General features: G+C 37.8%; 1 protein-coding gene across 1 annotated transcript in view; it reads right to left on the reverse strand.

Moving 5' to 3' along the window:
- The window catches only part of PLXNA3 (plexin A3), a 1,436,523-nt gene that overhangs the window by 80,859 nt on the left and 1,332,517 nt on the right, over nt 1-23,147 (reverse strand). The window contains exons 22-23 of the mRNA XM_044080266.1: nt 19,497-19,753; nt 16,640-16,706 (exon numbers count right to left, since the gene is read on the reverse strand). Coding sequence (XP_043936201.1) covers nt 16,640-16,706; nt 19,497-19,753 — 324 coding nt within the window. The remainder of the gene's footprint in view (nt 1-16,639; nt 16,707-19,496; nt 19,754-23,147) is intronic.

The following is a 23,147-nucleotide window of genomic DNA, read 5'->3' on the forward strand; positions in this document are numbered from 1 at the left end:
ATCTAGTCCAAGGAGCACAGCATTCCTCCCAAAGTCTAACAGTGTAGGAGGCTATCTAATCTACCAGTCATTAAGGTCTGTTTGCAGGAATATGTAAAAGGTGAATCGCAGCTATTGGCGTACGACTTCATTAGAGTGGACATCACTGTATCATAATGCAGTCTTCTGAACCTGCTTTCAATTCAGGATAAGTGGTGAATACGCAACTGAGCAAAATATAGTTTAATGAATGCAGTTTTTTGAAAGTCTAGAAGCACTTCAACAGTTCGCTGATAAACATTCTTTCTTCATAAAGCAGGTGCTTAAATACTGCTAGGAATATTAATGAAAACTGAGGGATGCTTCATTTCATGAAGGCTAATAGGCTTCAAGATAAGTTCATGATGACTGGGTTATGCTTGCCTATCTCTGTTTTCTTGGTGGAATAAAAAAAATTCATACTATGTACTCCATAAATGTCCATCTGTGAATTACAGTTATCCAGCTATCTTCATATCATGCTGGTGTCAAACATTTGAATATTAATATTATGTACTTAAACTGATAGCTAAAATTGTTTTGTAAATTCCAAAGAGCACTTAGGCTGTCTAAAAATATCAAGTTGCATCAGAAAAGAATTAAGCATACACAGATATGGACTGACAGTGGCACAGTGGATAGTGTTGCCTCCCAGAAAGAGGTTCCCCAGTTCAATTCAAAGCTGGGTGCCATTTGTGCATAGTCTGCATGTCCTCCCTGTGTTTATGTGGGTTTTCTGTGGGTGCTCCAGTTTCCCCCCACATTCTGAAGACATGTGGTAGGTGGACTGGACACACTAAATTGGCTGTGAGTGTGGTGTGAAAGAACTACCACAGCGAGGCTAGCCACCCACGAGTCTAAATCTTGGCTCTAGATGACTGTCGATGTTTTAGGCTAAATCCTGACCCTATGTGTAAAAATGTGGAAAAAGGAGTTGTGGATGGATGGATGGAGATATGGACTGAGGGAAAAAGCAATAAGCCAGCCCTGAAGCTACTGTTACTGGGTTTCCTCTTATGATGCCCACAACTCAAGTTCTGAAACTTGCTTTAGCCATAGAAAAGCCAGCTGGTATAAGGCAGGATTGTGTCTCCACTGATCACACTCCTCCCTCAGAAGAACACTTCTTGCTCACTCAGGAAAAATTGGCAGCTTCCAATGAACTTCCAGCTCCTCTGCTTCAGAAAAGGATGAAGCATACTACAAATGAGCCTGCTGTATCTGAATTACTACATTGTCTGTAACACAAAAACATCACAAAACTTATCTTGGTAGGGTGGGAGGAATAAAAGGTTGTCTCACTATGCAAAAACATCCATACCGTTCTGGAAGGGATTTCAAGTAGGAAGGGTACTGCAGATGCGCAGTAAGTCATCGTATAAAGAATATTTTACTTCATTCAGGTAAAACGGTAAAGCCCAGTGAGGCAAAAAGTTCCTATAGAAATAGATGACCAAAGCATAGAGCAGTCATTGACTTATACTGGAAAATTTTCCTGAAGAACTGCAGTCAAGATCTGCTGAAAATATCAGAGCAAGCAACATTTGATCAGTGGGTATGTCTTTTGAAGAACACAAGAAAGGAATAATAAAGAATGATAAATAGGGCAAGACGTGCTTATTTTAATATAAATGTAATTCTATTATTACTTGCAGCAGAAAATGAAATGTCTAGCAAAATAGTGTCCTGTATAATTTCAGTAGCTGGTATTCTTTTGATAAACATTGATACTTTCAAGATTCTGCTCTGTTTTCTTTTATTTTGGGAGAGCAGATTTTAGTAATATTCAAAACAGTTAACATTCATTTTAATAAGTATGTGGATTTACCTTCTCAGAATATAAGAAACAGTTTATTTTTTGGTATGTGTTTGACATTAAAGTTGTGAATGACAATATTTTAAATGATTCTCAAATTAAAAAAATTAATAAATAAACTGAAAGTATATCCTATGTTCATAATGGGTAAGCTCATTACATGTCCCTTGCATGGGGATCTGAGATTCACTCCATCTCACTTAATAAAATCAGCTCCACAATGACTGCACCTTAGGGAATAGGAGTTTCGCCTACCAGGATGTAATTAAAAAAAAAAAAAAACAGTACATTATTACACTCAGTGAGTCACACAAGCATTTGCTGCTCTCACTGTATACTGCCTATGGGGGTTAGGGTCATTTAGTACTACCTTTCAGAATGTCCATTCAAAACAGTACAGTGAATGTGATTGCAACACCTTGAGCAAGTCACTTAAGCAGACAGTGCATTGAAGAAACTGGCAATGTGGGCTAGGCTGATTAATGACCTCCTAGGCTGCATGCCTAAAAACTACCTGGGAATGCTTGGTGAATGCAAAGCCCAAAGACTGGGCAGTGTACACAGCAAAGCTCACCCAAGTGGTATCTGCATACCCTCCTACTATGTGCATAGAGAAAGCTTTAGAGCACTTGGCACAATGTCCCTGTATGGAATAAGAAGTACCAGAGGCAGTTATCTGGCATGCATTTGTGTCTGGCATGAAAGTGAAGGGATAGGTAATCCTCTGCCATGCTGCCTTGAAGGGCACACTTATGGAATCGAATTCAAGGCAGGAAACGCCTAACATAACAATGCCTTATAACAAATTCCACATCACTGACCAACCTACAGAAGAAGTGAAGTTCCTTCAGTGTCGCTCAGAAACCTTCCAACATTTTGCACTATGAACCACCTTGTGTGTGCACTTATTCTATGGAATCTCCATTGAAACCACCTTGTGTGTGCACTTATACTATGGGATGTCTAATGAAACCACCTTGTGCGTGGACGTATACTATGCGATGTCCACTGAAGGCCAGCCTCACCAGATGATTTGGTGATAGCAGATCAAAGGCAAAGACTGAAGAATGAAGCAGGAACATTCACTGCTGAGGATGGGTGAACACAGACACATCTGGTGCTGCGAAGCTCCATAACAGGAAAACATGTGACACAGCTAACTACTGCAGGATTGTGAATGCTATGGACTTCTAGGGGAAAAACTTAATGTTCGTATTTATTTCTAAAATCAAGGAAAAAGAGGGAGAGAAGCTGGCATTTGACACACAAGCACAAAAAGTAGTCAGATCTGACCAAGTGCTGGTGAAAAACAGAAACTTCTGAAATGATATAGCCAAAAGCTCGTAGCCTTGTTCACCAAATACCATGACGGCATGGCCATAGGGCACAACTGAGCTATAGCCATGAAATCTGGAACCCAGAAAACACTGACATATACTATTTTTTTTTCCAAAAGCTGGTCAATTTGCTTGAGAAAATTGAAATAATTTACCTAAGAGATGATGAGAGTGGCAGTCCCAGCAGGAATACCTGGAGGATCTTAACCATATTCTCACCTGAGAACTGTTCAACCACTAAGCTTCACAGGACTGATAAAATAAAACTGGCTTACTGTTATGGGGGCATAATCAAATGTCACATGATTCACATTATTCTACTCAAATAAGGGCAATTCTGAGCTATGTTGTTTGACCACTTGTACTATGTCCACATCTGAAATTACTGCATGCTCACACCCTTTCTTAACCAGAAAACAAAGAACATTTTCTAGTTGATCAGATGATGACCACCAAACCCACTAAATACAACTCTTGGACTCACAGTGGTGCCAGACATCTGCCCATACCCTATGTCCGCAGAACTGATATAACAAAAATGTACCAGAAGAAAGAACTCTATTCAGAACCTGGATAAGCCATGTTAATAGGGAAAGGACTCTGAACAAGGACCAAATATTGGTCACAAGAAGGTTACCTTGGAGTAGGGCAAACAGCTGCATCATGGAAGCAATGCCCAGAGCCTACTGGAAAGAGAAAGGACTGGCATAAAATAAACAAACTGATCTGTTGCTGTGGAAGTAATGGACTATGAAAACAAACTGAACTTCTGCCCTTTGAAACTGAAGTTGTTTTGTAATGGCTATAAAAACAAACACATAAATATGCCTATGGTGTTTGGCAAGATATTACTTATTGCTTCAATAAAGTATAGCCTGATGAAAAATTCCAGTTATGTTAAAAAACATACTTATTACATTTAGTTGTAAGATGAAGTATAAAAAAATAAATAACTATATAAATAAGTACGTTGTTACTTCTGCTCATGGGGAGCTGTTAAGTGTAAACATTTTTTTATCTTTTCCAAACAGACCCAAAGCGAGGTCGACACAAGTAAAGTAAATTGAAAAACACACCCAGCTTTGAAATCTAGAAAACTGAAATGAAAAGTCTCAATACTGACTTTGTGTGATTAGTACATATTCTAGGTTTGACAGTTCTTGCCCCCCCCGCCCCCCCGTCCTATTTTCTCCCTTTCCTTTATGTTATCACCTAATGTTAGAAAGTTGGAATAAATATTTCATTTTATGTTATGTTTTTATTTGGCCACTGTATGAACTATTATATTACATTTAGTACACTGTGAATGTTTTATTACCTCCGGCAACACTACATTTTTTTATGTATCTGTACCTTTAGGATGGGATGACTGATGCTTAATTTGTTCTGAGAACTGATTGGTTATTTTAAATTTTGTCATATGTATATATAGGGCAGTTGTTTGAGGATATGTTGTCTGAGGAAGCAATGTTGATCATTGCGAAAGTGCTCACTTATCTACAATAAAAGCTTTGGATTTTATTCATCTGGATTGGCCGCATTTATTCCAGCTACCTTCAGCTTTGGGTGTGTTTTTCAATTTTTTTTTGCCTTGTTTATTTTTAATACTCTTCCACAGAAAAGAACAATCCATAATTAATTTCAAGGGATTTCCCAAACTGATGCTTGTCACGTTGCCAGCTACAAAATCAACATTTCGACATGATATTATAGATTAAGGCATGGCATATACTCTCTTTTATTTGAGCAACACATTTCAAGCAACTAGGATTCCAGACTGGTGGAAATGTTATCTACCTCTCATTTTGCACAGATATTAATTTAATCCATATTTGATAGTTTTCCTCTTGTAAACGTTCTATAGTATTCGATACTCATTATACCCTCACCGCTGCCACTCAACACACATGCTGACAACATACACACAAGTACATTGTCACATGCTCGCGTACACACACACACACAGCATATTTACACTTTTGGGACATACAAATCCTATATCAATCAGGTCTATCACACAGCTTCATCTTTTCAAATCATTACTAAAAGATTTCCTCTCTGCCTCCTAGCTATGTCCCTGCTCCTCATCTGGGACATAACTCCCAACACCTTTCATCACCTTTCTTATACCTCACTGTATTGCTTACCCCCTTCTAATACCTCACGTTATTGCATTTCTTAAATTACACCTACCTATCTTATACACCACTATTCTATCTATAAAGTTTTAGTACAAGGCTTGTAATGTTAGGTTATACAATTATTTCTCTGTTGAGAAACCACTGGTTCCTACTTTTAGAGGTCTTCCCAAGATCCATAAAACTTTGATTAATCCCCAGTGTAGACCCATTGTATCTAGCCAAGGTTGGATGATGGAGTCAATATCTATATATGTAGAGAAGCTATTAAAACCTATAGTAGAGTCAACTACGTCTATTATTAGAGACACGTAGCAATTATTAGAAACGTTAGCCTACTATAATGACTCTGAATTGAGTAAAGTCATTGATTATATGGTTACATTGGATACCTCATTATTCAGCAGTATTCCTAATGATGTAGGGGTAGAGTACTTAAGACTGTTTTTGATAAAAAAGGGGATGAACAGGGAACAGACAGTTAGATGTGCAATGTTGATGGATCTGATTATATCTAACAATGTATTTAGTTATGATGAAAAGTACTACTTACAAGTCACAGGGGTAGCTATGGGGACCCCATGTGCCAATTCATATGCAAACTTAGTCTTGGCATATTGGAAAACCACCTACATCCTTGAACATTTACACTTCTCTGAACATATAATATTCTATAAACATTTTGTGGATGATATTTTTCTTCTATGGAAAGGACCCCTAGATATACTTCAGGAATTTATACAGTATATTAATGGGACTACATCATTTTTACGCTTCACTGAAAAATATTCAACTCATGAAATTGAATTCTTAGATGTATGGATTGAGAAAGGCAATGGGAGAGTAACAACAGAAGTATACAGGAAACCATGCAGGAGAAATGCTCTCCTGCATAGGAACAGTATTTACCCCCCACACATACATAAGAATATAGTTAAAAATCAGATTTTGAGAACATCACGGCTAACTAGTGAAGATCAAACTTTTGAAATAGCTTGAGATGTAGTTAAGAAAGAATTCATTAATAGGGGATATCATAGTAGGGATTTTTCACCAATAAACTAATTAGTAAGAGCAACCATTGGGAAACCATATATCAGTAAAGATAGAACAGATAGACATGTAAATAAAACACCAAACTGGAAAACTAAAGTAGTAGTCCCATATGCTAATAATAGCAAAAAGGTAACAGATATTATTAAGAAACATTGGAATGTGCTACGCTTAGATGAGAAGATCAAGGAAATAGCTGGAGAAGTACCCCAGATGAGCTACAACAATACCAAATCCTTAAAAAGACTCTTGTGTTATGAAAGCAGGAAAAGTGATAATACACGCTCCATGAGAAAAGGAACACTAGCATGTCGTACTTGTAATCAATGCACTGATATGTTGAATGATAATAGTTTTATACACTCGGATACAGGGGACACATATAATTTTCATCACTATACAGATTGCAAGTCGAGAAATCTAGTGTACTTAGCTATGTGTCAGAAATGTAAGTGTTTTTATGTAGGGAAAACCAATAGGACCCTCAGAGAGAGGGTCCGAGAGCATATATATGCCATCAACAGTGAAGATGATACAAACGCATTAGCCAAGCATGTATTAAATAATGACAGTACACATACCTTTAAGTTTCTTGTATTGCAATTGATATGTCCTACCATCAGGTTAGGTGATGTTAGGAATTTTACAGAGAAACAAGAAGGAAAATGGATAATCAAACTGCAAGCTGATAAAGGACACGGACTGAATGAGAAGGTTTCCTTGAAACCTTTCCTAAAGGACCGTTCTTTGAAACATTAGTTGAGTTCTATAATGGTTTTTTAAGCTACTCCCCTATTTAAATATGGATTTTTTATTAAAGAAGTTTTTATATGAGATTTTTTTATATGTTTTAATATATTTCTCTATTTATATATATATATATATTTTTTTTATTCTAGATATATATTTAAGCATGCGATTGAACATATACACAATGTATTTTTTGTAGGTCTAAATGGAAAAGTATATAATTTATGTTTTCTATACCCCGATAGCTAGGAATATGAGCCAGAATTTGATGTTTCTTTAAATCTGCAACATGCTTTTCATTGGTCAATTCAAATAGATTAAGTGTATTTAAATGAAATTTTGAATGTAGAATGTAAAGTCTGATGAAGCGTTAGTTATAACACGAAAGCGCTTACTTTCGATGTTATTTTGGATGTTACTACAATAAAAGCCTTTTATCCAGTTGGCTTCAATTGTCATGTTGTACCACCACTCTATAGTTTTTGGATTTCAAGTTTTTGTTTGGGAGGTACTTTACCCTTCGTGTTTTCTCTCTTTTTGACTGCTACGTGGGCTTATTCATGACATCTGCTAAGATCAAAACTGCTTCCTTTTTGAGAAACAGCCACATGGCACAAACCATCAGTCTCATGTTTTAACATTCATGTCTAGAAAAGACATTTTGAAACTGAGGTACTGTGAGATTTATGAACTTTTGAACTTCTTTGTTTCTGTTCCGCTTCCTGCCTGGTATGACTAACCATTGTTTTGGTTCAGTTTCCTTTTCTTTGCTTTTTTTAGTTATTTTTTCTGGCATTAGATAGACTCAGAATGATTACTTATACACAAGATGAGAATCTCAACAGTTTGTAGCATAATTTCAACATTCCTCCTGCTTGCTACCTCCTTGCTTATCCCAGAATTATCTCATGACCTGTGCATGCCTACTGGTAAACACTGAAAATATTTTAGCCTTTTTTTGAAAGATGGCTGTCAAAGGGTTGCATATATATATATATATATATATATATATATATATATATATATATATAACAGGTTAGTTATATTGGAGGCAGAAATTACAAACCTCCAGCATTAGTAGCAAACTAAAAAATAGATTGGGAACAATGGTAAGAAGCCCACTATTCTGAAGTTCAAATGTTTTTTTTTTTTTTCTTTTTTTTTTTTCTGCATGCAACTTAATTCTAGGGGCAAGGAAGGGAGTGTGTATATCATGTTTTAAACGTAACAGGCCATGCACATTTCTATCCCCATTCAGTCCACCTGGGGCACCTTACAATGGCCCATAAAAATATTCTATAGGATTAGTTTGGGCTATACCTCCTAATCCCACCAGAGGGCAGCTTCACAGCACCGACTCCCTAACCAAGGAGCAGAATTGGACTTTAGCAGATTAGGATCTTAAGGAAAATAAATCTGCTAGATCCTGCTGTAGGACTGGACCCTGAGCAACTATAGTGGGAGACAGCTTGGTAGCATGCATTTAGAAGAAGAAGACCACCTGGTGATTCTGTACATAACCATGCAATTATGTTCATGTGTACAGGAGCAGGGGACATCAATGTGGGCATAGTGAAGAAAGAAAATAAAAGAGGAGAACCTGACTGGTGAAGGAAAAGAAAACAGTCCAGAATATCCCTCAGTGTGCAGTAATTTCAGGTTGTATTTCTTCTGCAAAGGTATTCAGTTCTCAACAAGGTAGCATCTTTGGTAAAATATTTGTAAAAATGTATATTCAAATATATTTTAAAAACCCCTACATATATATTTAAAGACAGAGTGGCAGGTAGCAGGTTCTGGAGAGAGCTACAGACATTAGCAAAAGCTTCTTTCTGTTAATACGTATATAGACATACCACACATACATCCTGAAAACACAACAGGTGCACAAGTACCAAAAACACAGTGCACACAATACATTACATGAAGAAAAACACAACTAGCACACAAGTAAATTGTAGAGTCCAGCTTTTATTCCAGCTGGGTTACAAAAGACAAACTTGTTTCAGACAAAAGTGCTCATTCCTCACAGTGAATGCTATCATGCTGTACTACAGTGCATCAATATCTTAACTTTCACTTATAATTTTGTCTGATCATAAGACAAGATTTACTCAATACTGTCCATTCAAGAGTCACAGAAACCCATTTCAGTGACACAGACTTGAATTCCTTCCTTAATGGATCAATGTTTTATTAGTTGCTAACTAAAATATATCTGTCTTGCTTTTAGCTATTTGATGCCAGGACTACTGCATTCGTTTGTGTTATTTTGAACTGAATAGCTTCTCATTGAATGTCAAGAAGTCAAGGAACATTTATTGTTTTATCCATGTTTGTGCAACTTTTTTTTCCCTTTTTTAAATATTTTTTGTGGACTGTAATGTTCTGCTTAGATCCAGTGTCTCTCCATGTAGTTCTTGTACTTTGAGACGTGGCTACCACAGACACACTAGAGATGGGATTTGTTTTGACCATAAATCAAATTAACACTTCCTAAAGCAACTTCCAGGCCACAACAATTGGGTAACCAAAATAGTAATGTATGCAAATCACATTGCCAACAAAATACAAAAAAATATTATTATTATTATTTATTAAGCACGTTCATCTACTACATCATTTACTCTGCTATAACCAAAATTAATTTTATGCAATATAGTTTTAACATTAACATTTGATTATATATATCGTAATAAGTTTTTGTTTGTAGTGGATAAAATGATGGAGTAGACTATTGTGGAGATGGACCAATGGGGCTGTAGCTGCTGTTATAAAATGTGTAATTAATTTATCTAATTTGTTTTGATGAAGTCACTGAGTGGACAAAAGCACTTAACAAATAATAAAAATATTTTCTTATATTTTGTTGGCAATGTGCTTCACATCCATTACTATTTAGGTTACCTACTGTCGTGGCTTGGAAGTCACTTTAGGAGGTATTGATTCAATGTACGAGTAACTGTTACCTCCTGACTTGACCACAGCAATATATATATATATATATATATATTTTTTTTTTTTATTTATTTTGACTGTCCCTTTCAAATCTTCTCCACCGACAGCTGGACCACTACAAGCAAGGTATCCTATGAGACATTTTGTGCACCATACATGTGCTTGTGTGAGATTACTATATTCCTGATACCCATATTAGGAGTTCATTTTAGATCATCTCCTGGCTTCCATTAGGAGTTGCTCCCATAGCTTAGTCCCCATACCTTTATGGGTATGCCAGTATCAGCCACGCATACCATCCACCCTAGCCAGTTCTTCAGTATCGTGGCTCATTATCTGAATGTGGATTACTGGCAGTACAAAAATTGCCCAAATCTCAGCATCATCAATAATAATTCATTCTTTTGAGAGTCTGACTCCACTTTGTATAAGGATCTCAGATTCCCATTTGTGCAAAGTGTTAGGGGGCATGGTCATCAGACTCCGATCGATCATCAGTGTATTACTGAAATTCATGGTATTGCATTTACAGTCAGAATAGAAACACTGTATTGCTCTGGGTGTGGCATAAAGTGTAGCAACTGCTTGTGTTTGTAGCAAGCATTCTTCTACAGTTTAAAAAGAGAACATAGTCTTTATTTTCTGTTTGTTTGTTTCTCAAGTCTGAGAAGAGGAGATTTTTTGAACTTACATTTGAGGGGTGTCTGATCTGAGGACCACACCAGGTAAACAATAGCCCCTACTTGCCTTACTGCATTTCTAATGCCAAAACTGGCAAGCATTTAAGCACAAATTGACTTTGCCCTACTAGATTCTTAGCAGATGATCTGGCTGGCTATGTTTCACTCCAAGTCCCATTCAAAAATGCCTATGTTGTCTGTATCCACATTGCAAATGGATCGCAGTCTCTGGCATGCTTTCAGCTAATTTTGGCACACTAGCTTGAGTGGAAAGTGTCCGATGAATATATGGACGTGTGTATGTGTTTGTGTATGGGCTATCTAAAGGGCTGATGGATGTGTGAAGTAATATGCATGTTTTTTATGTACACTGTTTACAGCGAGGGAACAAATGATCTAGGAAAGAGTACGTATCTGAAAGCCCACCTAATTTTGATGTACACAGCAGGGGAAACAACCTAAAGATTTCAGATTCTTTAGGCAGAAGCACTAAGGCAATATGAGCTAGAAAGGGTAAGGTTCGTGAAATGGTTTATGTTCCATAAGTAAGAAACATCTGTAGAATGCATCTCATTTTCAGATAAAATGTAACGCTTTTGAACATAATATCATGTTTAAAACATATTTGCTATGCTTCTTATAAATGACGACAATATAACTGCCTTTGCCATTGTTTCAGAAGATGATTATTCCATCCCTGGAAATAAGCCACTGCCCAAAGACACCTTAAATGACATTCAGGCAGTTATATTGTTGAATACTGTGTGATCTGCTTTTCTCCTTATATCATGACGTCAAAAAAATGGAGAGCATGTGTTTTTTCAGACAAACAGTCAAGTGGTACTGGTAAATAGCTCATGATACTAAACTAAAAAGCTGCAGAGTAGGAAGACATGGGGCAAATAGTCTTGAAGGAGCACAAAGTCTACCCCAGTAAGGAAGAGAGAGAGGAATACTGACAGAAATACAACAACAGTGAACAAGCTGGCTTGTACCATGCAATTTTAAAAGTACTCTATCACTAAAGTGAATGGTTTTCTGAATTTCTGAACAGCAGCTGGATAACTACTCGTACATCTCAGTCTAAAAGACTATCACTAAACCATCTGGTCTGCAAAAAGCTATTTTGAGGTATTCCAGTACTGATTTAGCCTGTCTGTGTAATGCAGCTTTCACACCCACATACCATACGACCAGCTGGCCTGTTAAATGTAATTTTAAAAGTACTGCATCAGTAACTGAAAGGCCTAGTGAATGTAGCTTTTGAACTGGTGTTCTATGAAAACGTTGGCCTATTACATTACATTTTAATGGCTGTACCAGTAAAGCAGCGAACCTGTAAAATACTGGTTTGAACTGCTATAGTAGTGAATTGGCTTGCCTGTAAAACATCTTACAAACCATGGTAACACACAACCAGCTGGGCCTAATAAACTTAATTTTCAGGTGTCTGTACCAATGAACCAGCTGGTCTGGTTCATGTCATTTCTAAGTAGTACACCACTAAAGTTAATGTCTGAAATGGAAACATTGCTGTAATGGGAGAAAAGCCTCATAATCTTAGAATGAGTATGTAAACTATGAGAATTAATGGTCCATGACTGCCTCAGACACTGGAATGTTATGCATCATGTGAAAAATAGACACATGCATCTTTGTTTACAGAAGCAAAACAGGAATAGGATAAGACCACAAAAATAAATAAAACTTTAATTTGAAATTTAAAGTGCTTCACTTTACAGCAGTCTTTAGTCCAGTTACACCTTCTTTCCAACTTTACCTGTAGGTAGCAATACTTCCACAGAACATGGAAAGAATATAAACATGACAGATGGCAAGTGATTCAGTTTTGATCTTTTTTGATAAGTTCCCATTTTCATATTTTGCTTTCTTTTACTCTGTGCTAATATTCAGGGCTAATTCTAGAGCTGATGTTGTGCTAATGGCTGTCACTTATGCCATTCTAGACAGTCCAGTATGAAATGTGCACGGCAAATGCGTCTCCCCCTTGGAGACATTGTATGATGCCTGATAAAGGACTGCAGTTAGAGGTCAGTCCAAATGCTAGTACATGTACATTTAATGTATTAAATCTTTATAGTGTATTTCAAGTGTGTTTATTAAGTGCGACCAGTTTGAATTAAGTAGCATCCCATGTGCCATTTTTGCAGCTGGTTGGAATTTTATGGAATATGCATTGTTTTGTTTAATTTGTAACTCTGTTAAAATACAGCTACATGATAATACATAATTCCAAAGTGCTAAAGCTGAAATTATAAATATACTACACAAATTATAGTATACAACTCAAAAATGCTGAAATTACACATTGGTTAGGCCAACAACTGACATGCATACCTCCCAACTGTACAGAATTACTCGGTTTTCATTGAGTTTTGGGGTCAAAATAATGGGGTGCTACTCCTTCATTTCCGACTTTTCTCCCAGCTTTTCTTATTTTTATTTTTTTCCCAGTTTTGAGCTGACGTCATCACATGCACAATGACGTCAGCTCTGTCAGGGCTACCAGCCTTTTGGAATCCAGCTCAAGGGCTCAGTGCACACATTTTCAGACTTTGAATGGATGTACAAGCCATCATGCCATTTCCAGACTTTGAATGCATGTACGTGCAAGCGGGGAAACAGCTTTCATTTTCAAATATGGATCTATTCTGCGACAATGATGAGTGGGAACCGGGAAGTCCAGGGTGAACAACAAACGAGTAGGAAACATGTTTTTCTTAACATATTCAATTCATCCAGGAGAGAGTGTGTGTGTGTGTTTGTGTGTGTGTGTGTGTGTGTGTGTGTGTGTGTGTGTGTGTGTGTGTGTGTGTGTGTGTGTGTGTGTGTGTGAAAATGCCCCCAATTTAATACACCTGGTGGCTAGAGGTACTCAGGCTCAAACCCTGTAGCTTGGGTACAAGGTAAAAAAGAGCTTAAAGTCCCTAGCCACCACCTGTTCCTCATAAATTTTGTGGTTTTGAGGATTTTTTGTGGCAAATCACTAAAGGGTTTAATTCACTAAATAATGACAGGGATTTGAATTGCAGGCTTCATATTCTTCAGAAAATAAATGGTAACACAAAATCTTTTATTATTGCAATTTTCTAAGTTTATAACATCAGTATTGCTTTTCAGGATTGTGGCAACTCACTGAAGGATTCACTTCACTAAATAATGGCAGACATTTGAATTTCAGACCTCGTATTATTCAGAAAATAAATGCTAACACAAATACCTTTTATTCTAGCAATTTTCTAAGTTTATAAGATCAGTATTTGAAATTTGTCCATTTTTGGGGCTGTATTCCCCCATTATTGGCTTTGTCCAGGTTTTTTGTGCTAAGAGGTTCAGAGCTATGGTGAGAAGTGATAACTATTGGTTCATGCATTTTGTTTCATTGCCTACTGGAAAACTGTTCAGACAATAAATGTACAATGCACTCTGTCTAACAAGTGTGCTGTATTATACAAGGAATATAATTTATTAAAGTCAGGAATGTGTATCAAAGAACACATGTATGTTTCAATGCTGTTTCACTGAATGTGAGTTTCAAGGGCAGAGACGTTTTAATGCCAAGCCAATTTTATTGTGAGACAGTATTGCTTTGTTTAGCAGCTTTGTTGTTTAGCAGATGTTTACTAGTGTTTGTGCATTGTGCTATAAAATGTAAAAATAAAATCCAAATGATCACTGTAGAAGTAAAGCAGTATGTACACATTAGTGTTTATGGTAAGTGAGGCAAAATAAACAGGTAATGGGACATTGGAATGGCTGCAGGGGGACTCTGGTACCATATTCTTCAGTTTGCATTTGAAAGTTGGTATCCCACAATTCCATTGGAGTGGGCAGGGTTACGTAATTATGTATGCAAATTTGATGTTAATCACTGTACAGATTTGTACCTATTTTTCATGGACCTTGTCCAGATTTTTGATGTTTCCAGGTTGAGAGGTATGCTGACATGGCATTTCCCAGTACAGTTTATGTGGTAATAAAAATACTAACGTAACTTTTATTTATTAGTTTATTGGGGGCTGGAAGATGGCAATTTTTTATCACTAGCATAGAAACACTGGATAGCCCCGATCCATTTTTTTTTCCTGAAGCCAAACTTTGCTGATACTAGAATGAAGTTTCATAATCTGATTGTACCAATATCATAATTACAGTGGGACAAAGGGGGCATCTTATCCCCCTGAATTGCTATGATTTATGCATAGCACCATGATTTTGCCCACAGCTTTAGGCTTGCTCCTCTAAGATTTACTGATGGTCCTCATAAACTTAAACCTATTTAAGAGAAGATACATTTTTTTTGGTCCTCAACTTTGGGTTGAGAAGGACACAACTCAGGAACTACCCAAGCACTAACTGACCTAGCTCCAGCTCTGGACTACACAACTATAAGAATCCGAAGCAGCTTCTGAGTATGTAAGCCCGGTACCCCCAACGTACCAGAAAGGACTCATACCTGTGCTGTTTCTGAAGTACTGTAAATATAAACACTGAAGACAAGAAAATCACTTAAGAGGTAGCTAGGAGTCTTGCTGACCCTCATAATATCTAAACAAAACTGAAAATAAAATTTGGCTCCATAATGTCTAGTTCTCAAAAGTAATAACTTGCAGTCAACAGGTGAAATATCCAAATGATTATCACCTAATCTTCACATGATATATCTTACACTTGTGCATTTAGATTACAAAAGGTGTCAATATTATAATCACTGACCATTCGAAACATAATATTTAATACACATTTGGGCACTAGGTCCCTCTTGCCCAAAGCATGGAGTAACTGAAAGAGTATCAGACCTATTAGTTTGCTGAAGTACTGTGACTAAAGCAGGCTGTTAGTGTATGCCTGTTTGTTGTTCCCAAAAGCACAGCACTCAGTTAAGTGGCACCCACATTTTATACAGTAACACCACTTCCAGGGGGGGGGCATCCATCCCAGTAAGAGGAGAGTTTCTATATTCTACTAGTATAAGGCTAAATATTTAAAGTTAGTAAGCTGCACTCCCACACTGAAGCTATTATCATAGAGTCCTGGGTTCTGCTTTTCTAGTTTAGCAATTTTCTTTAGGAGGGCAGGAAGCTTAAACTTCACCCCTCCAAATAAACACATAAACACACAAACACACACACACACACACACACACACACACACACACACACACACACACACACACACACACACACACACGCACGCACGCACACACGCACACACATACACACACACACACACACACACACACACACACACACGCATGCGCACGCACACACGCATAACATAATTTAAACATTTTAAAGTGTGACAGAACATAATGCAGTTTGATGGAAATACATGTGTGACAACTTATCTGACACTTCATGGAGGGGGCATGCTGCATACATATGACATGATGTTAAGTCATTACGTCAGTTAGCTGGCTAACATGAGCTACCTGTCCACGGATTTCTCTAATCCACGTGGCTTTAAATGGAACTCTCAAGTACTTTTTAAATCATGTTTCTTATACATCTATATACATAAAACATACGTAGCAGGAAACTTTACAATCCCTGTAATTTGTATGAAACAGACTTTATACCTCCTGTGGTAGCAGTAAAGTTACACGACTGAAATACCCTAGCTCTTTAAGAAGGATGTTTTTTTGAAATTTGTCATTGCAAGCTACTACAGAAATTAACTGAAGGCACAGCCCAGCACAGAAGCATGTCAGTAAAGCTGTTAATTATATCTACTGATATATTATCCTTAATTATCTACACGGTTTGAAAAAGAACACTGTGTGCATATTTCACTTAAACAGCAGCAAAAATCCTGCATGAATTCAGTGTTAGAAAACATGAAATGTATGTAAATAAAAAAATTACTTACCTTTAGGAATCTGTACAGCAGAAATGTGAACCAGTTTGTTAACATCTTCTCTGCTACTGACTCAGTCCTGTCAGACAAAACAGAAAATCAGAAATAGGTTTTCCACACTATGCTTTTTACTTGATGATAAGCAGAGATGTCAGCTGTCCCCAGGAGCACCTGAAGCAGACAGAAATGCTTTACTCTATTATCCTTCACTCTGATGGCTTGTTTTCTGTAACTAGCAAATCAGTAGTGATACAGAGAGACTTGGGGCAGTGGAAGGTGGGGGGGGGGGGCAGAAAATGTGAAGAAAAACAAGAGAGATGAAGGGGAAGAGAAAGACAGTAGAAGAGGCAGAGTAAATTAAATGAGAACAGTGAGAAATGAAAGGGTGATGAGAAAAGAAAAAGAAGACAACAACAAACAGGATAAAATTTGTCCACTAATAAAAAAGGGCACATATTTTTATAAGGACAATAACACAGAAAATCATAGCATGGATTCAAAAGAACCAAATTAAATATCTTCTTATAAAGGAAAAAAAACATCTTTTTACACAGAAAGTGAGATCTACAAGGAGATGTTATCAATTACTCCATCAGTATATTTAAAGGTCTAACCAGTAGTGTGCAGCTGCCGTGGTGAGGGTATCGATATAGACTAAATCTTTCAAAGGGTGCAGCTTTTTTGGGTGAAACAGAACGGATACACATTATTATGGTTAAGTGCTTAAAATACTTCCTTGGACTCAATAAACATCAAAATCATACATTCATTCATTCCAAACATGTGCGCCTGGAACTTTTCTCCCCAGGCCTCCATGGAAAATAGGCTCTAATCAGACTTTCTTGGTCAACAAATGTTAAATAAAATTAAAAATAAATAAAAAATAAATTCAGCCCAAATGATTCACATGGACAAGTATGTCTATAGATGTGTGTGTGTGTGTGTGTGTGTGTGTGTGTGTGTGTGTGTGTGTGTGTGTGTGTGTGTGTGCATGTGTGTGTGTGTGTGTGTGTGTGTGTGTGTGTGTGTGTGTGTGTGTGTGTGTGCGTGTGTGTGTGTGTGTGTGTGTGTGTGCGTGTGTATGTGTATCTATCCATGTTCCTGTGTGCACATGTTTTTGGTAAGGGAGGATCACTTAAGGGCAATGAGAACAGGACATATTTTTCACATACAGAGTGGTGAACATATGAAAGTATCACTCTGTGAAAGTAGCAAGTGTCAAAAACTTTCTAATGTCCAGCAGTGGCAGGAGGATGACAACAACTGGTAGACAACAGTCAACAACTTTTCCAAAAACAGGGACATGATTACACTAGAAGTATCTAGAAGGCATTATTTTCTCTTTGAACCTATGGTTCTATTATTATAATTCACTGCTGGCCACCCATTTTTGAACTCTGAGCAGGACCAGTCTTATGCATAGGCAAACTAGGCCTAGATCACTGGGCTAGGTGCATTCTTTCCCAATTCATTTCTTTAGTTTTTAGAGCAACATTTCATTACTCTAAAAAAGTAAAGACATGAATAAAGTCTCCCTGCAGAAGGCAAACAGCCATAGCACAGTGAGTGCTCCAGAGGGGGCAGTGCTTCAGTTTATTCAAGTCAAGTTACGTCCACTTTAAATGTTGCGACATTACAACAGTGCAGACTTCACAATGTGAATTGGATCTAAAGGTACACGATGGAGTCTTTTTTTTTAATTTAATTTAATTTACATAGTGAATGAGGGACAGGGCAGAAGAAGGGGCATTTTGCAAATTTCTTTTCAGACTGGAGATATTGGTGAAAAAGGGTTATTATTAATTTTACAATAATACGGTGGTGGTGCTGCGGTAGCATTGTCGCCTCACAGTAAGACGTTGTCCTGTTCGATTCTCAGCTAGAGCGTCTTCTGTGTGAAGACATGCGTGAATGGGCATACCTTCACTGAAGGTTGTGCGTCAGGGCCGGCAACTTAGCACGTAAAAATCTACTGCCAATCATTAGCGGACCGGAGTTCCGCTGTGGCGACCCCTAACTGGGAAAAGCTGAAAGACACAACAACAACAACTGGCAGTAATTAACCCGATATTTTGGACAATATTTCAAACAGATTCAATTTCAGTATGGCCAGCATAACAATATTGATCTGAACTATACCAAAGAGGAACACAAAAAGGCAGACTTAGAAGAGACAGGACAACAGACAGAAAGAGAAACAGTAAACAGGAACAAACAGGATAAGAACATGACAGAATCTGAAATGAGTTGGTACACATCTGCAGACACATTGTTCCCAAATGTGATGTCATTGATTGGGGTTTGCTGACAGCCTGCATCACCAGTGGGCAAGCTACTGAAATAAAAATCATAATAGGAATGACTTAAATCTACAGTTGTCAGCTGTCTGCAGAAGGCAGTAGACATGTTGTTTGTGCAGAAGCATATGCCCAATATCAGTGGTAATTCAGGCCACCCAACAAAACAAGGAAAACATTTTCAGGCTGTTTATACTCTGCTGCTCATTTTAACTGCTGTATCATATCTGTGCCCTCCTTAACAGAATCTGACATATGCCAAAAGGAATTTCATCACTAACACGTTAACAGTCCAACTAACAAAAGGGATATGCCCAGTTATTCAGCAATATAAACAAGTGAACTGGTGGTGAAATTAAAATCAGGGGAGTTTCAAACTGTGCAATTTGACCAAAATTGTGGAAAAGAAAGGTTTGATAAGCAAAAGAAGGAAACAACATGAAAGATGGACAGAATAAGGGATATCACTGTCATACTGGAAGATGCACACAGAACCTGTAACATGTAAAGTTTAACAGATCTAGCCGAAAAGCATGAAACAGTCACTGGCACAAAACAAGGCAGACAGATACCTGCGCAGCAGAAGTTTTGGATGATTTTTGTTCTCCAGGTTCTTTTCAATCAGGTTCGACAGGAGCTGCTTCAGCACCACTGTGGCATACTCCATTTTTCCTTGAAGAGCAACCATGACAAGTGAAGCCACATTGCCCCTGTCACGCATAGAGAAACTGCGCTGCACTTCCAGTGTGTGGATAAAAGTAAGCAAGAAAATTTTGTTGTTAAGTAGCTGCCCAAACTGCCTCAGCGCCTTCTCAACATTAGCAGATGCCTACATGTGGAGGAAAAATAGAAGATAAAAGGCTATCCGTAACATGTGTTTTCCCTGTTTCAGGAGTCTAATCAACATGTACAGTCACACACAACCTTCTAGGAAAAGCATAAAGTTTAAGTAAAAGCACACCCTTTACAATGGCAGAATCCTTAATTTGCAAAAAGATTAATTCTAACATTTTTAGTAGAATGATTCTACATGCTTTTATAGTCTGTCACGTATTTTACAGCAAATTTAAAAAAGCTCAGCTATTAAATGTCAACAATGTTGGCTGCTAAAGATTAAGTGTATGTTTGTTTTTTGTATGCCTTTGAATTACATTACTATGTTAAGGATTCAAACAGTATGCATATCTTTATTTATTTTGTCTTGTAAGAAACATCACAGGTTTAAAAAATTAATTAAACCACAAGTGTGGGCTACTGTTTGAGCATACCATATGATTTTACAATAAGAGCATTGTCAGAAAAAGAATACATTTTAAACATCGTCTAACATGCAATACAAATGTATTAGCACAAGCAAGATGAAATGATATTTTTAACAAAAATCTGACACATTTGTTACCAGTTTTTCAAAGGTGGACATTTTATGTCTCAGACACTTTCACTAGCCTATAATCTGATACCTCAATGAAGTTAGAGAAAACTTAGAATAAGAGTTTTTATTCTGCCTCTGGGATGCCGGCACATTCCCTAGAATTTTGAGATTTTTCTTTCTAAGTAGTGTGTACTAACCTAAAGTTCTTAATTAATTACCTAATTGAAAAATTGAACAATTTATTTGTTTTAATTTGGCGCCTTTTCTTACTTTTCTGTATAAATAGATGTTTCAAATGTTATGTGTACTGTCTGATGAAGCGTAGTGGTGACTACGCGAAAGCGCTTACAACAATAAAAGTTCTTTGGTGTCTATATACTGGATTCTTTATTGGAAAAGTGAAGCTACTGTTTTTGCTTTGTCGATTTGTTTACGCTGATTTATTTGAACCTTGAGTCTTCCACAGACTTTCTAAGAGACTTTACAACTTCGTGGTGAGAGAGCCTGGTTATTATCATCACATTCCCAGTATTATGAGACACTGGGATGCTGGCACATTCCCAGTATTATGAGACACTGGGATGCTGGCACATTCCCAGTATTATGAGACATTGGGATGCTGGCGCATTCTCAGTATGAGACACTGGGATGCTGGCACATTCCCAGTATTATGAGACACTGGGATGCTGGCGCATTCTCAGTATTATGAGACATCGGGATGCTGGTGCATTCTCAGTATTATGAGACATTGGGATGCTGGTGCATTCTCAGTAATATGAGGCATTGGGATGCTGGTGCATTCCCAGTATTATGAGACATTGGGATGCTGGTGCATTCCCAGTATTATGAGACACTGGGATGCTGGCACATTCCCAGTATTATGAGACACTGGGATGCTGGCACATTCCCAGTATTATGAGACATTGGGATGCTGGCGCATTCTCAGTATGAGACACTGGGATGCTGGCACATTCCCAGTATTATGAGACACTGGGATGCTGGCGCATTCTCAGTATTATGAGACATCGGGATGTTGGCGCATTCTCAGTATTATGAGACTTTGGGATGCTGGCGCATTCTCAGTATTATGAGACATTGGGATGCTGGCGCATTCTCAGTAATATGAGGCATTGGGATGCTGGTGCATTCCCAGTATTATGAGACATTGGGATGCTGGTGCATTCCCAGTATTATGAGACATTGGGATGCTGGCGCATTCTCAGTATTATGAGACATTGATATGCTGACACATTCCCATTATTATGAGACATTGGGATGCTGGCACATTCCCAGTATTATGAGACACTGGGATGCTGGCACATTCCCAGTATTATGAGACACTGGGATGCTGGCACATTCCCAGTATTATGAGACATTGGGATGCTGGCGCATTCTCATTATGAGACACTGGGATGCTGGCACATTCCCAGTATTATGAGACACTGGGATGCTGGCGCATTCTCAGTATTATGATACATCGGGATGCTGGCGCATTCTCAGTATTATGAGACATTGGGATGCTGGTGCATTCTCAGTAATATGAGGCATTGGGATGCTGGCACATTCCCAGTATTATGAAACATTGGGTTGCTGGCGCATTCTCAGTATTAGGAGACATTGGGATGCTGGTGCATTCTCAGTATTATGAGACATCGGGATGCTGGCGCATTCTCAGTATTATGAGACATTGGGATGCTGGTGCATTCTCAGTAATATGAGGCATTGGGATGCTGGCGCATTCCCAGTATTATGAGACATTGGGATGCTGGTGCATTCTCAATATTAGGAGACATTGGGATGCTGGTGCATTCTCAGTATTATGAGACATTGGGATGCTGGCGCATTCTCAATATTAGGAGACATTGGGATGCTGGTGCATTCTCAGTAATATGAGGCATTGGGATGCTGGCGCATTCCCAGTATTATGAGACATTAGGATGCTGGCGCATTCTCAATATTAGGAGACATTGGGATGCTGGTGCATTCTCAGTAGTATTAGACATTACTTGTACTTATTTGGCTCAAATTCCCCAAAGTTAATGGCACTTAAGTGATTACATTCTCCCAATTATCCAGTTCTAGGTAGGGTCTTAAAATGGCATGTTCCCACCTGGAAGCTTTTCTTTTCTAATGCTTATCTGGTACAAGTAAACATTTCCATAAACAGACATGATAATGCTTCTTTTGCAGTGTATACTGTCAGATCATGAAATAGCTTGCCTCTGTCTTTCAGAAGTCAAAATACCAGTCTGTCCCTGATTTTCAGGAATGTCCCTGATATTGACTCAAATTTTAGCTCTGTCCCTATTAATCCTCCCTAACATTGCTGCCTTTTGGAGGAAAGGTGATGAATTGTACTTAATAAATAAGGACAATAATTAAGAGTTACAGACTTATTTTACTTTAGGAAATGTATATCAGTTCACATTATCTTGTTCTGCTAATGTCTAAAGTTACTAGAGCTAATACTTTAGAAGTGTCCCTGCTTTTTTCTGGATTTATCCCTGATTCTGTTGAGATTTGTCCCTGACTGGTTGAGAGCTATGCGTCAAGTCCTCTTCCAGCAACTGGCTATGTGACTGTGTATTGCATGACCCAAGTATCCTCTTGTTTCAATAGTAATCATGGGCTAGCTATTTTGCATGTGAGCTGGCTTATTACCATACCTTTAAATTCTTAACAGCCTCCCTCTTCTTCCACCTTCCCTGCCTTTATTCATACCTCTAATCTCTTCATTCTCTGATTAGCAAATTTACATATTTTTATACTCACACCTGCATAACTTTTCTCATGGCACTTGTGTACTTTATTTAGGTTTTGTTTTAGCTTATTTGTTTAATAACAAGGGAAG

The sequence above is a fragment of the Protopterus annectens genome, chromosome 8.part0 (genome assembly GCF_019279795.1).
Source record: "Protopterus annectens isolate FY-2018-M chromosome 8.part0, PAN1.0, whole genome shotgun sequence".
In the NCBI taxonomy this organism is placed as follows: domain Eukaryota; kingdom Metazoa; phylum Chordata; order Ceratodontiformes; family Protopteridae; genus Protopterus; species Protopterus annectens.